Below are 16,373 nucleotides of genomic sequence, written 5' to 3'. Positions count from 1 at the left end.
TCGAACTCAGAAATCCACCTGCCTCTGCCTCCCAAGTGATGGGATTAAAGGCGTGTGCCACCACCGCCCGGCAAGAGACAAGTTTTTAAGCTCCACTAAATACAAAACAAACAAACAAAAACATTTTATATATTTATGTTCATTTAAGAAAATATTAGTATTGATGTATTATTTTGAAATATACAGTTAATATGTTTGGAGTTATTTAAAATTTATATTGGGAAAAACGTATGTATTTTCAGTATTGCTGTAGACAAGCATTTACATAAGACTGTTAAATTTATTATTTTATATCAAACAATTTTTATAATACTCATTTTTATTGTTATAATATTTTATAAATTTTAAAGACTATGACAAAAAAGGTATTGTAGGTATTGAAGGGCGGGTCTCTGGGAGGAGCTGAGGTACAAAAGGGAAACAAGAATGTGATTTAATTCTATTTATTTAAAAGATGTTTTTAAATGTTAACAAATTCAGATGAAATCATGTAACTTTTCTCATTATAATGCAATAAAACTAAATAAATAATGTTATTATTAATTATATAATACATATAATATGTATATTGTGTAAAATATTACTATATAATCTATAAAATTATATATTAATAATATGTTATTATTATTACTATCTTAGTTACGGTTTCCATTACTGTGATAAAACACCAAGACCGAAAGTAGTTGCAGGAGGAAAAGATTTATTGTTTTCTTACAATGCCCCACACTTGGACACAATGGACACACAGTCACATTCCATCACTTAAGGCAGGAACCCGGAGGCGGGAGCTGAAGCAGAACCCTATAGAAGTGCTGTTTAGTGGCTTGCTCCTCATGTCTTCTTGTTTAACAACTAGAGACCGCCTGCCAAGGGGCGACACCATCCACAGTGGGATGGGCCCTCCCACCTCAATCATTAATCAAGAAATTGCCCCATAGACTTACTGACAGGCAATTTGATGCAGACATGCTCTTGACAGAGGTTCCTCTTCTTGATCAAGTTGACCAGGACAGATGGCCTATAAAACAATAGGCTTCACTGTGACATTTTATGTCTATCATTTGCATGTCATTTACATATGCACTTCGCTTCTATTCAGTATGAGTCCGTGTACATGTTCATCTGTGATACCAGGACTGTGTGATATGTGCAGATTGCTGGTACCTAGTAGTACCCTAAGATCTGTGACACTAGGCTATGTGATGTGTGTATATTAGTGATACTAGACTACAGATAATATTTATAAAGTACTTGGCAAGAAACAAGCACTCAAGAAAACAAATCGTGACAAAATCGGTTAGGTTATAAGGGGACTGAGTGAGCTGTTGTTTGGGCAAGTTGTGTGAAACTTGTGATTAATAAATACATTGTTGGGACTGGAGGGATGGCCCAGCCTTTACAGAGGATCTGAGTTCGGTTCCTAGCACCCGCCTTTGGGAAATCCTTTGATATTAGCTCCCGGGAGAATACAATGCACTAGAGTGTGTGCACACACACACAATTTAAAGTAAAACCATTTTTTAAATGCATTGTAGAGCTTGTTATGGTGATGCCCACCTGTATCCTCAGCTCGGAGGAAGCAGAGACAGGAAGACAGCAGGAATTCCCAGCCACCCTGTTTACACAGTGAATTTCAGGCCAGCCTGGACTATGCTGAGACCCTGCCCTCCAAACTAAAAGGACAAAGTTAAAAAAAGAAAACAATAAGAAATATAAGAAACTGGTTAAGAGTGGTTTTTGCATCCCCTTAGAAGATGAAGCCAGGAGTGACAGTGATCACTTGTAAGCCCAGCCCTCCAGAAGCTGAGGCAGAGGGATCATCAGGCCAGCCTAGACTGCATAGCAGGATCCTGTCACAAAATAACACATTTTTTTAAATCGTCTGAGCGAGGCAGTGAGGTAGGAAGAGTGACTAAGGAAAGTATACATGAAGTGAGATGAGGCTTGAACCTTGGAGACTGGGCTCATGTGGGTGGAGTCTTGAGGACCTGCCCAGGCCACGCCTGGTGTCGCCCAGTGGGCGGAGACCGCCGCAGCTCCGCCCCAGTCGCCTGTCTACTCACGCGCTCACTGCCCCTCGCCCTGTGGGCCTTGCTGCCACTGAGTGTACGCTCGATCGTCCAGACCCCACTGCGTCACCATGTTGGGCATGATCAGGAACTCGCTGTTCGGGAGCGTGGAGACGTGGCCTTGGCAGGTTCTAAGCACCGGGGGCAAGGTAGGCCGGCAGGGCTGTAGAGGACCTGAAGGAGGACTGCGCGGCCGTCCCCACCCTGTCCGGGGCTGGAGCTGGTGCCGCGGGGCTGTGGGTGGGACTGTGACCGAAGCTGCATTCCGACTGGGGCCGCCCTGTACTGCCGGCTTGCTCTCGGAAGGAGGGGAGAGAGCGGTCGGCTCTGCCAGACCACTGACTCGGGAAAGGATCCATCTTGGCAAGTGGGACACCGCCTGTTGAGTGCATCCGTCCATTAAAGCGTTCCAAACTGTATAAACTTTTTTCCCCTCTTAGCACAGAGACCCACTACGTCCTAGGCTAGCCCCGGCACTGGCTGTGTAACCTAGATTAACCTCGAACTCTGTCACAATATTCCTCCTACCTCAGCCTTCCCAGAGTTGGGATTACAGGCATGACCCACCACGCCTGGCTACATTCTGAACAATTTTGTGAGAGGTTTATGGTTTCCTACACGACTGACAAAAAATTCTAGCAGGCAAGAAACAAGACAACAACGAAACCCAAGTGCAGAAGGAGTAGAAAGGGTGTGCAGGCAGATCTACTAGGGAGCCATGAGGGGCCCTTCAACCTGTCTTGGGCTGCTCAGCTCCGCTTGTGTGGGAGTTCCCAGTCACGTGCGTGTGCAAAGGCTCAGAGCTGCACAGTTGTTTTTGATTTATACAATTGCTAGTGCTGGATTCGTGGAATGAGTAAGGAGACATAATCCCCTTGTTCTACCAAATTTGCATCGGCACTGGGATATCCAGTCTGCTTTCATGAAAATTAGGAGTTTGGGTACTCAGGTATAATCTTGAAGGCATGTATTGTTTTTCCTAAACTGGTATTTTATTATTAATTGATTGATATTGGGAATTAAACCTAGAGCCTTGTGCGGACCAAGTGTTTTGCAACTGATGTGCTTCCTCAGCCTGACATATATTTTATCTCAGGGCAGTCTCTCATTTATAATGATTCTGGCTAAAGGCCAAGTCCTGGAACCTACTACATTAATCCTCTCACAAAAACCCACAACTCAACTTTAGTCTAGACTCAGCCCTCCAGAGGTTTGTCAAGCCATCCTTCCTGCTCTCAGAGGTTCCTCAGTTGTGTGGAGAACAAGCAATTGAAGCCCTGGTCACACGGGACACACGTTCAAAGACAGATAATGAAAAGTCGCAAAACTGGCTGGTTAGACTATACAGCCTTGTGGCAACTGAAGCATGTCGAAAGTTCAACTTCCCCGGGACTAGTGTTGCCAAATCTTTAAGGAACTCCAGATACCCAAGTTCTCTGTGAGAAATCCCCCAATTAAAGATCAACTAACAAAGAACATTTTTTCATGTGTCAACTATGTGTGGGCCACGTGGCTGGAAAATGAGGATTAAAAACAGACAAAACCAAACTGGACACAGTGGCTCACGTCTGCAATCCCAGAACCCAAGAGGCAGAGGCAGGAGGATTGCCACAAGTCTGAGGCCAGAGTGGACTACATGTGAGCTCCATAGCTGTTCTATGGTACTGTTCTATAGCAACAGAGTAGGTGAATCTACCTCAAAGATCTGTCCTTGTGGAGTTTAGACTCCTGTAGCCAATGAGCAAATCCGAGATACATGATATGGGGCTAGAGAGCTGGCTTACTGGTTAAGAGTGTGCACTGCTCTTGTAGAGGACGTAAGGTCAATTCCCAGCTTCCACATCAGGCAGCTCACACCAAAGTGCTAGGTGTCTGCTGAAAAACTTATAGTGGAGTTACCTCAAAACTGTAAACTTCAAAAGTATTTACTAAGCCAGGTGTGGCTGCACTCCCAGCACCCAGAAGTAGAGGCAGGAGGATTGTAAGTAAGTTACTTACCATCTCAGCTACCCTAGCCCCTGATTCTTCAACTGTAAAGGAAAACAAACACCGCCTCTGACGGCTTATTAAATATTCAAAGACAAGAGTAAGCTTTGTTTTTTACATAGAGTTGGGCTGTTGCAATTTTAAGGAGCCCCCCCTCTCTCTAAAAATGATCTGCTTTATCCTGGAAAGGGTCTGCTTCGGACTCTGCCATCTCCACCCCTGGCAGGTAGAGGCACACTTCGGGGCCCCATGTTGGGCAGGCTTCATGATATCCATGTGCTCAAGACTGATTCCAGTCAAACCTTATCAGGCTCTTCATTGCTCAGGGAGGGAGGGATAGGGAGCCCTCTGTGCTAAGTTGGGTGGGTCTTGAGAATGCTTGGGACAGGGCTGATAGAAATGACTGGTGTTGATTGGTCCACCCTATGCAAATATGTCCAGACCAACAGCCTGGGTTTGAGTCCTGGCCCCACCACCTGCCCACTGTGACCTGGGTGTGGAACCTAACCTCTTACTCAGCGATAGCTCTAAAGATGATGGCTGAAGCACTGACCTCACCTCTTGCCAATAGCTCTAAAGACGACAGCTGAAGCACTGACCTCACGGGCTTGTTGGGGGCATCATATGATGACTGAATTCATGTTAAGTGTTTCAAGGAACAGCAATACATAGAAAGTTCTCTTAACAGTTTCTTCTTATCAGAAAACAGGCTTCTGAAAATCATTATGTGGACTAAAAAAATGACCTTAAGAGGACTTGAACAGCACAGAGCAAGAGACATTCTAGTAAGGCCTTTGGAGTTTGACCCTCACCCAGTTTGCACCGATTGTGAAATATTCATATTTGAAACCACAGGTCCAGATAGTCACGCAGGAACTGGTTGAGAGCCTTGGCCCCTGGGAGGTGGGGGAGAGGACGACTGCTGTTGTGTTCCATGGAACAAGAGAATGCTCTGGGGTGATTGATGTTGAGAATCAGCAGTGTTCACCCGGGTGGCTGGTCCCGCTTAGATAATACATCCATATAGAGCTCTGTGCAGAATTGATGGCTTTCTAGACAGCATCCATTTTTCTTTCCTTCCTTCTTTCTCTCTCTCTTCCCTGCTTTTACTTTTTTCTTCTTTATAAAACAGGGTCTCCTGTAGCCCAGATTGAATCCATGATCGTCCTACCTCCACCCACTAGGTACCAGGAATGGTGTGCACAACCATGCCTGACTTAGCTCCATATTCATTCATTCATCCATTTGTTTCTTTTTCTTTGGAGTTTTGGTTTTGTGAGACAAGGTGTCATGGAGCTCCAGGCTGAGCCACCCAGTGCTGGGATTATAGGCATGTCCCACCATACCCAGTTAATGTTCATCTTCTACCCTTAACTCTTCACAGGGGTCCAGTGATGCAGATGACAGGTGTGAGCACTGGTGTTGTGGACAAGTAGTGCCCACGAGAGACCTGAGCTGGCTTTCCCCAGAGAGCCGCCATTAACCAGGGTCTTGTGCCTGAATTAAGCAGTCACTATTGTGGTTCTTGTCAATAAATTAAATCTGGTTCACTCTGTGAGCCTCCTTTCCAAAAAGAAGGTGTTTATAGAACACCAATAATGTGCAAGTCCAAGTCGTGGTACTAGACACAGAGAGATACAGCGGTGACACTGACCTGGGCTTATGGCTGGGGGTAGGGCTTACGCATATCATTATGTCATTATAGTTACAAGAAGTGTTTTGTTAACGTACAAATTTCTCCTAGCAAGCTACCCGAGAAAATTTGTTTTAGATAGACCCCTCTCTGAGGGAGTGAATTCCAGATCAGAGGACCTGTTCCATGAGTAGAACTCATCTGATGGCAGACTGGGGCAGCAGAAATATCTGCCAGGCAGAGGAAGCAGCAGGAGCGAATGGGAACATTCTGGGCATTAAAGGAAACAGGGACCTGACGTGGCTCACACCTGTAATCCCAGCTCCCATGAGGCTGAGGCAGGAGGATCACCATGAGTTTGAGGTCAGCCTGCTGGCATACAGAGTGACATCCTGTCTCAGGAGAGGAGGAGAAGGAAAGAAATAGCAGTGTGACATGGGAGTGCTCTGTTTCAGCTGGGAGACTCAGAGTGAACCCTAGGTGGCACGTGGATCATCTAGGTCAGTTAAGGAGTCAGTGATGGGTTGAGAGACAGCTCAGCAGTTAGGAGCTCTTACTGCTTTTGGAGAAGGCCCAAGGTTGATTTCCAAGACTCACATGGTGGCTCACAACCTCCTACACTCCAGGTCTGGAGGCTCTGATACCGTCTGACCTCCAAGGTTTCCTTCGCATAAGTGCACACACATACACTCAGGGATATGCATCCATGCACATAAAGGAAAATAAATTAGTACCATGAGAATTCAGCAATGAAGGTGATTGGAGAATGGACTGCTGGACAATGAGATCTATACAGAAGCTCCACATGGGCTTTCTTGACCACCTCAACCCATCCTGGGCCTCACTCTCCCCCGCCAGTGACCCCTGTATTTACCCCTGTTTCTCAGTGTCAGCTTCTGTCAGACTCTTCAGGCCAGCTGCCCCATGGGCCATTTGCTCATCCAACAGGGTCATGGAAAAAGCCAGGCAAGGACCCCTTTTATTTATTTATATTTTACTCATATAGAAGTATCTAACCTTAGGAGCTTGATGAGAGGAGAAGTTACCCAGGAGCAGGGTGGGATAATAAGAGTTCAGCCTCAAGGTTGATGTTGACCTACAGTAGGTCCCTTCCCTGGAACCTCAGACATACCCACACAAGCCTGTGACCAATCACTGAATCAGTTGAATTACTTTAGAGTGGTGAGAGCCAGCAAGGCTCAGATCACCACCACTGGGCTCAAGGCTACGAAAGCCAACTCCGACAGCAGCTGAGGCTTCTGTTGGTGTCTTTGTCTGCCCTTCTCTCTTGCCATACCCCTCTTGACAGTCTGCTCCAACCACAGTGATCTGCTCCCATTCTCCTTCGTCATTGTACTACTGTTCTTTAACAAAAAAAAAATTTGAGATTCTATTTATTTTTACTTTTGTGCGTATGGAATTGTTATGCCTGAATGCGTGTCTGCGCATCACGAGTGTGCCGTGCTTGCAGACTGGAGTTGCAGGCCATTGTAAATGACCGTGTGGGTGCTGGAAACCAAACCTGGGCCCTCTGGAAGAGTAACCAAGCACTGAGCTGAGCTGAGCTATGTCTGTCTCTACCCCTCCCATACTGTTCTTGGTGTCTCTGTTGATCCCCTCCTATAACCCTCAGCATTTTGGGTACATTTTAGAATAACTTTGTAGCCAGGAGAAATAGTGCATTGCCTTTATTCACAGCATTTTAGATACTAAGGCAGAATTACAACAGTTAAAGGCAACCAGAGCTACACAGTGGGTTCCATCCAGGGCATCCTGGGCTATTGAGAGATACCCTGTCTCAAAAAAAAAAAAAATAATAAAAACAAAAATAAAAAACAACAAAAAAACCAACCAACCAACCAAACAAAAACAACTAAAAGAAAAAACAAAAAAGAAGAAAATTAAAACAAAACAAATCATTGGTGATTTCAACTCACCACCTGGTTATTATTCCCACTTTTTTTTTTTAATGGTTGTACAGATGGCCATGAGATATCATGTGTGTGGTTGCTGGGAATTGAATTCAGGACCCACTCACTCCAGCGCAATTCACTGTTGCTGTCTCCAGACGCACCAGAAGAGGGCATCAGATCTCATTATGGGTGGTTGTGAGCCACCATGTGGTTGCTGGGATCCGAACTCAGGACCTTTGTAAGAGCAGTCAGTGCTCTTACCCGCTGAGCCATCTCTCCAGCCCTATTCCCACTTTATTAATATCTAGTCTTGAGTCTGCAGCATCTGCCAGAGGTTTGCAACAATGTCTATTCAAATGAGCAAACCCTGAACATCCAGGTGGATGATCTGAAAGCCCCTGACTCCCCTAAGGCAGCCCTGTGCTGTGTCTCTCCACACCGCCCTGGTGCACCGCGCCCCTTCTGAGGACAACATACTGTCCTCTGGCTTCCCCTTTGCTAGATCCAGTCTGTCCTGATATCAGAAACGACGGCCTGAGCTGGAAAGATGGCACAGTCATCATCCTGTTGTTTGCCTTGCATCCCTGAACTCATGTCAAACAAACAAACAAAGCCAGGCTTGGTAGCACACACTCATGATCCCAGCACTAGGGAGAAAAAAGCAGGAGGATCCCTAGGATTCACTGGCAGGCCTGCCTATGCATACTTATTGACTTCTAAACCAACAAGAGAGACCCTGTCTCAAAACACAAACAACCAAGGGGTCTGAAGAGATGACTCAATGGTTGAAAGCAGTGGCTGTTCTTGAGGACCTGGTTCAGTTCCTAGCATCCATATGATGATCCACAAGCATCCATAACTCCAGTTTAAGGGGATCTAATACCCTCTTCTGACCTCTGGGAACCAGGAATGCATCTGGTGTATGTGCACACGCACACTCACATGCCCGCACATGCGTGTGTACACACACACATGATGAAATAAAGCCATTTTCTTTATATATATACATATATATATATACGTATACATATATACGTATATATATATATATGTTGCACAATGTACATATACATAATATATATTATTCATAAGAGTGCTCATATACATAAAAATAAATAAATCTTTAAAAGGTAGTTGGATCCTGATAAATGATATCCTGATGAATTGTCCTCTTACACACACACATCTGAGAGAGAGAGAGAAAGAGAGAGAGAGAGAGAGAGAGAGAAACAGAGAGAGAGAGGGAGAGAACTGAACCCAGGTCCTTTTGCACAATAGCATGCAACACATGTTCAGTACAAAGCAGATCTTCAGTGTCTGTTGAAAGTCCAAAGAATCAGCTGTCTCCTTTCCAGTAAGTTCTTGCCATTAGCATCCCCATTCGTTACAGAAGTCAACTAAAAGAAATGAATTTTGAGGCTGCGTTTAGAGTTTGTCACCAACATATAAACGTCTGTTCCAAATAACAGTCACGATGGCTAAAGAGAAACAAGATGCTGGATGCATCCCCACAACCCTGGGGGCCTGCAACAAGCATTAGAGCAGAGGTCGAGATCAGAATTCTATTTCCCGTTTCGCCTCTTAGCAACTGGGTCTTCCTGGGTAAGCCAGTCTGCCTGATTCTTCATTTCCTTTTGGGGAAATGTAGTTAGATGAACTTGAAGACCATTTGCAACTCTGAACCTCTGTGATCCACAGTCAAGTTTCGAGAAGTTAGAACTCTACAAGGAGCACAATGTCAGGGTGAGTGGGGTCACAAAGAAAGAGGTGTTGTAGGGTATTCTGCGGTGGGACACCCACTGCTATGGAAGGCAGTGCGGGGGATTGAACCCAGAGCTTTGTGAATGTGACCAGCAAGCTATGCCTCAACCCCTGAATGGGAGCTTACACATGAAATTGACCCCTAGAGTTTGCATTCAATTCTCCTAGTTCTGGGTGAGGTGGTTTGTGCCTTTGATCTCAGCACCAGGAAACAGAGGGTTCGAAATCAGCTCAGTCTGGTCACAGCACAATGAGTTCCAGACCAGCCAAGGTTACACAATGAAACCACTTCCCGCCCTGCTCCTCCCAAAAGATGAAATTTCCCTGCCTTCTTTCTTACTACTCACCTTCCATATGTACTACAAAACAGTAAGTTTTTTTTTTTTTGCATTCCAAATATGAAATTAGAGTATTAAACATACTTGTTCAAATTACAGAGACCACTCGCAACTCCACTGTCCTCCCTAAGTTCACTTTTCCCCTCTTTGAGCCCTGGGAGTCAAAGTCTTTTCCTCAGTTGAGAATCTTCTGTGTAGAATGTTCCAGGAAACTCTGATAACCCTAAACCAGCCAGTTTCTCAGTCCTGCGCCTCGTTTTCATAATGACTTAAGGAGAAATAGCCCTCATCAAAGAGACACCTGGTGGGCTTGGCCATAGAGAACTGTGTGGTTTTGTTCTTGTCCACAAAGTCTTTATTTTTCAACTCCAACAGTGTCCCATCTCCAGACACTGAGATCAAAAGAGATTTACTTTCGGTGCATTGAGATAAAATTCTCTCAACCAGAGGAGGGGGAAAGACGAAGTAAACCAGTTACATTGTACCCCTCACTCAGGGTCAAGGGTGAGTTCTGCGGAATTTTGGTTCCGCCACATACATAGAAAGCCTGATATAGAAATATTTTCCCAGAGTTGGAGAGATGGCTCAGCAGTTAAGATCACTGCCTGTTTTTCCACAGGACCCAGGTTCAATTCCCAGCATCCACATGGTGGCTCACAACTGTCAGTAACTTGAGCATCAGGGGATCCAATGCCCTCTTCTAGCCTGCTGGGCACGAAGCACATACATAACGCACAGACATAAACACACTCATACACATAAAAAAATTAAAATCTTAAAAGCTAGCTAACTAACCAACTAACTAACAAAACCAGCACGGTGGTGGTAGTTGCCTTAATCCAAGCATTTAGGAGGCAGAAGCAGGCAGCGCTCTGTGAGTTCGAGGCCAGCCCGGTCTACAGAGTGAGTTCCAGGACATCCAGGGCTACACAGAGAAACTTGTCTGCCTTGTCTCAAGCAAAGAAAAAGAAATGGTTTTCTTTTTGTGGATTGTAACTTTAAAAAAAAAAAAAGTTGAGAAATAGACAGAAAAGAGGTTTGAGAATCACTGCCTTGCTGAATGTCCAGGAATATAAAATTATATCTGGAAAAACATCACATGGCAAGGTGAGGGGACAAGGTACCAAAGGAAAGCTGCATGTTAGTCCTGAGTCTGAACACCAGGGAAGGGCTAATGGCGGTAGGAAGGAGGCTGGGTACAAAGGATGGACCTTAGTGAAGAAAGGCTTAGTGTGGGAAGACCTTAGTGGAGAAAGGCTTAGTGTGGGAAGAGAGACTGCACTATCAGGAAATACAAACTGAGAGGCTGGGAGTGCAGCTCCCTGTAGGAGGGTTAAAGGGAGGGAGTGGGACCTGCCCCTGGATGGAGGCATGCCATCATCTCCTCCCTGAGTTAGGGTAGTCACCCCAGGGACCATCCTCAGGAAGGCAGGTTGTCCCTGACTTAGGATAGTCACCCCAGGGACCATCCTCAGGAAGGCAGGTTGTCCCTGACTTAGGGTAGTCACCCCAGGGACCATCCTCAGGAAGGCAGGTTGCCATAAAGAGGTTTGAGGAATGCTTATCCATTTAATGAGATAATACCATGCCTTTCCTTCCCAGAATTCCAGCCCTCAGTAGCATACAGAGCTGTAGTCAGCCTGTTCACTTTCCTGGTTTACTCAGAAAACCACACCATGTCTCTCTTCCCCCGACACCTCAGGCCTCACTTTCTCAAAAGCTCCCCTCCCCTCCGTGGGGCCGCCATGTCACTATCAGTCCAATGGCTCATTCCCTCCTCTCTCTCCTCCATGTCACTATCAGTGCAATGGCTCGTTTCCTCCTCTCTCTCCTCCATGTCACTATCAGTGCAATGGCTTGTTCCTTCCTCTCTCTCCTCCATGTCAGTGTCAGAGCAATGGCTTGTTCCTTCCTCTCTCTCCTCCATGTCAGTGTCAGTGCAATGGCTCGTTCCCTCCTCTCTCTATGTCACTATCAGTCCAATGGCTCGTTCCCTCCTCTCTCCTCCATGTCACTATCAGTGCAATGGCTCGTTCTCTCCTCTCTCTATGTCACTATCAGTGCAATGGCTCGTTCCCTCCTCTCTCTATGTCACTATCAGTGCAATGGCTCGTTCCCTCCTCTCTCTCCTCCATGTCACTATCAGTCCAATGGCTCGTTCCCTCCTCTCTCTCCTCCATGTCACTATCAGTGCAATGGCTCGTTCCCTCCTCTCTCTCCTCCATGTCAGTGTCAGTGCAATGGCTCGTTCTTTCCTCTCTCTATGTCACTATCAGTGCAATGGCTCGTTCTCCCCTCTCTCTCCTCCATGTCACTATCAGTGCAATGGCTCGTTCTCTCCTCTCTCTCCTCCAGGCAGCTCTCCTGGCCTGGGTTGGTTTGTTTGTTTAGCTCTAATAGGCTTCCTTTTGAGCCTGTTTTTAAGTTCTTTCATTAATGAGTCAAAGAACCCCAAGAAGGGACCCCAATTTCTTCAGTAACATAGCAACTCTAATGGGACCCCACAAAATTTTGGTAACTTCTACTGGGTCCCATCCCCAGCCCCAAACAATATAAATACACAAATAGAGAAAAGAGAGAAAGAGTGGGTAAGGACTAGCTCAGTAGTAGAGCTTCTGAACACACACACACACACACATACCATGACACAACACAGACATACACCCATAAACACATACATATACACATAAACACACACACCACAACATATTACATAGCACTCCTATACACACACATACATAAAACACACACCATGATATATCACATAGCATACCTACACACACACACACACACACACACACCATGACATACCACACAGCATCCCTCCACATACAAACACATACATACACACACACCACACAGTACACACATACACACACCACACAGTACACACACACACCACACGGTACACACACACCACACGGTACACACACACACACACACACACACACACACACACACTCACGAAGGGCACCGAGCTCCATCTTGACACTAGAATAAACAGAGGGAGGGAGCGGTGTTGAGTCTAGAGACTAGAATAAATAGAGGGAGGGAGGGAGCTGCGTTGAGTCTAGAGGCTGTTGGACAGAAGCACATTTTCCCCTGGCGGTGCTGGGAATGTCACCGAGGGCTTCCCCCACAGTGAATCAGCACTCTACTCCAGAGCTGTTTCACAGCTCTCTAACAAAGCCAAGCCACGCTTCTAGAATGAGGTTCTTGCTGGGATTTTCCATTTCCAGGAGACTGCTGCTGTTAATGCATTTTTTTGTTTATTTTCTCCTTACTATGTTTATCTTTACTTTTCTGGCATCTCCCAATTGTTGGATCTCCTGTGCACTTTTTGGTCTATTATTTATTTATTTACTTACTTACTTACCTACTTACTTACTTGTGTGTGTGTGTGTGTGTGTGTGTGTGTGTGTGTACATGTGTGTTCAGTGAGTACACCATTGCACACAAATGACAGTCAGGGAACAACTTGTAGAAGTCGGACCTCACCTTCCACCACATAGCACCTGGGAACCAAACCTCGGTCATCAGGCTCGGTGACAAGTGCCTTTACCTGCTGAGCCACCCCATCGCTGGCCCCCTTAATTCGTGTTTTAAGCAGTGATAAATTTATACATGATAACAAGTTTCATTAGTGGAGTTTCATCATCTCTCTCTAAATACATATCATTACACTTTGTTCTCATTTGACTCCTGTTCTTCTCCTCCGTGCTTTCCACATATTTCCCTTCAGCTTTCTTGTCCTGTGTGTGTGTGTGTGTGAGCGCGTGTGCGTGTGTGTGTGTGTGTGTGTGTGTGTGTGTGCTCGAGCCTCCTTGCCTCTGTGTGTGTGTGTGTGCGCGTGTGTGCATTCATGTGTGTGTCTGCATGTATGCATGTGTGTATGTGCATGTGTGTGCCTGTGTGCACGTGTGTGTGCATTTAAATCTGGATTCTACATGAAAGAAAACAAGATGCCTGTTCTCACACTCCTGCACCCCCCCTTTAGACTTCTTCCTCCCCCTCATAGTCCACAGGCCCGTCACCTGTGCATATAGTCTGTTACATTTAAATGTAGACACTGCATGTGAGGAAACGTGGTATCTGTCCCTGCGTCTGCATTATCTCACTCAGCTTGCTGCTCTCCCGTCCCAATTACTTTCCTGCAAGCGTTGTTATTTCACTCTTATTTACAGCTAAACAAGACTGTTTGTTGTCTGACTCACATGGTCTCTACCCACTGCTCTGTCTAGCCTGGCTCCGTGTCTTGGTTGTTGTGAATGGGTGTGTGGAGCCCTGTGGCATGCAGACCTGGGTTCTGTTGGGTACATTCCCAGGAATGGTGCAGCTGGGTCCTGTGGCCATTCTGGCTTTAGTTTTTCCATAGTAGCTGAGCCGCTTAGCATTCTATCAACAGCGTAAATGGTTCCTCTTTCCCGGCACCCTTATCCTTGCCAGCATATGCTGTCATTTGTCATTTGTCTGCCACTGCCACCACCTGCCCTGCACCCCCTCTTCCCCTTCGTCTTTGTAGCTTCTCTGGGTGTATTTGGTACAGAGGAGCATTCAGTGGGGGGTGGATGTTGTTTTTTTTTTTTTTTAATTAGTATTTTGCTTTTTGAGACAGGATCTCATGTAGCCCAGGCTGGCTTAGAACTCCTGATTCTTCTGCCTCCACCTCCCAAGTGCACGGTTTATGGACAGATGCCACTGTGCCTTCGCTTATGTTTTTGCTAGCTCCCTTATCATTTTCTCTTGGTTTATTCTTTTCTTGCCTTTTTGCTATGCTCTGCAAAGTTATCTTCTAACCTTTCTAGGGATTTTCTTCATACATTAGCATATCGTTAAAAGATTAATTTTTAAATTATGTGTTTGCGGACAAGAATTGGGGTACCCTAGGATTCAGAGGCATTGGATGCCCTGAACAGAGAGTTGGGAGCTGCCCAACGTGGGTGCTGGGAACCAGGCTTGGGTCCTTAGCAAGATCATTGCACACTCTTCATCTCTGAGCCAACTCTCCAGCACCCGATACTTCTTTCTTTCTTTTTATTTCATCTCCAAAAGTTTTTTGATCTCTTGATATTCCATATTTGTAGTGTGCCCAGTATTCTGGGGGTACAACAGTTTCTCTGTCTCCTTCAGAATATCAATTACAAGATTTGTTGGGTTACTTGGTTGGTGGTGGTTTTGCTTTGAGCCAGCATGTCATGTAGCCCAGGCTGGCCTTCAACTTATGAGGGTAACCTTGAACTCCTGTTCCGTCTCTGCCTCCCAAGTGCTACAGTTGCAGGCATGCGCTATCCCTTCCTATAAGATTTTTTAAGTAGCTTTTGATAGTCTTCTTTTATAAAAATCTCAGAGTCAGTTTCTTATAGTTCTTCCTTTACAGTCTGTCTACATGGTCACCCACTCTGGGGGCGGGGCTTCCTGATGCTTTGAGCTCCTTTGTTCTCACTCCCGTGTCTTCTGCATCTCTAGGAAGACGTCTCCTATGAGGAAAGAGCCTGTGAAGGGGGGAAGTTTGCTACTGTGGAAGTGACAGACAAGCCTGTGGATGAAGCTCTCCGGGAAGCAATGCCCAAGATCATGAAGTATGTGGGCGGCACGAATGACAAAGGTGAGCATCCCAGGGGGACATGTGTGAGTTCATGTCATCCGTGGAAGCATCAGGGAGTGGCTGTGGACCCTGTACCTGCCTATTCCAATGTCATGTGCAGGGAGTTCATGGCGGGAAGTTTTGCTATCAGGCCACTCTGATGTCAGCCCAGCCTCCCGCTCAAGTTGAGAGATGCAGGCTCTCTGTCACTCAGTTCTTCGTTCTTTGCAAGTCCAGAGCCAGATGCTCACCCTGGTTTGTCTGGTTTGTTTGGTTTGTTTGGTTTTAACACTGCAGTGTTCACTGTGTCCTTGTGTTGGGTGAATGGGCTAACCCACAGTAAGCTGAGTTCAGTGCAAGGCATGGTTGTCATCTAACTAGAGACTGCTAACGCTCAGGCTAGAAATCTGTCAGCCCTCAGACTGTGGGTTGCAGGGGCCCAGTGAGCTGTGAGCCTCAGACTCAGTTTTGGTGGTTGAAGATCTGTGAGCTCTTAAACCATTCCTGGCTTTAGGACATGGCTGCTCATGCTGGCTGCCCCTCTCTCCCAGCCCCATTTTAAAAATGGTTGGATTGAAGTGTCATATAAGGTACACCATGGGAGTGTAAATTATAATTTTTTAAAATATTATTTATTTATTATGATTTATACAAGTACACTGTAGCTGTCTTCAGATACACCAGAAGAGATCCCATTACAAATGGTTGTGAGCCACCATGTGGTTGCTGGGAATTGAACTCAGGGCCTTTCGGAAGAGCAGTCAGTCCTCTTAACCCCTGAGCCATCTCTCCAGCCCAATTATGATATTTTACATAGCCCTGGCTGTCCTGGAACTCACTCTGTAGACCAGGCTAGCCTCAAACTCAGAAATCTGCCTGCCACTGCCTCCCAAGTGCTAGGATTAAAGGCGTGTGCCACCACTGCTCGGCTTGTTTTGTTTTCTTAACTGTTAAAGCATTTCTTTGGGTAAAAATATGTATAAAGAAAGTACTGTGTCTAGTTTCCTCCTCCTTTCTGGTTGACTCATTGCTGTGTCTCTTTAGAGCATCGCAGTGCTGGGGTCAAACCCAGGGTCTTGGGTGTGCTAA

The 16,373-nt window shown here is 45.8% G+C and overlaps 1 protein-coding gene across 1 annotated transcript in view; it reads left to right on the top strand.

Moving 5' to 3' along the window:
- The first annotated feature begins 2,022 nt into the window (after window positions 1–2,022).
- Hebp1 (heme binding protein 1) overlaps window positions 2,023–16,373 on the top strand; it is a 31,854-nt gene continuing 17,503 nt past the window's right edge. Inside the window, exons 1-2 of the mRNA XM_031383653.1 lie at window positions 2,023–2,218; window positions 15,167–15,305. Of these exons, the coding sequence (XP_031239513.1) occupies window positions 2,141–2,218; window positions 15,167–15,305 (217 nt within the window). The 5' untranslated portion in view covers window positions 2,023–2,140. The remainder of the gene's footprint in view (window positions 2,219–15,166; window positions 15,306–16,373) is intronic.

This window comes from Mastomys coucha, unplaced genomic scaffold (genome assembly GCF_008632895.1).
Source record: "Mastomys coucha isolate ucsf_1 unplaced genomic scaffold, UCSF_Mcou_1 pScaffold20, whole genome shotgun sequence".
NCBI classification, from domain to species: Eukaryota; Metazoa; Chordata; class Mammalia; order Rodentia; family Muridae; genus Mastomys; species Mastomys coucha.
Note: the sequence above shows the minus strand (reverse complement) of the source record. Positions and strands in the feature narration are given on the sequence as shown.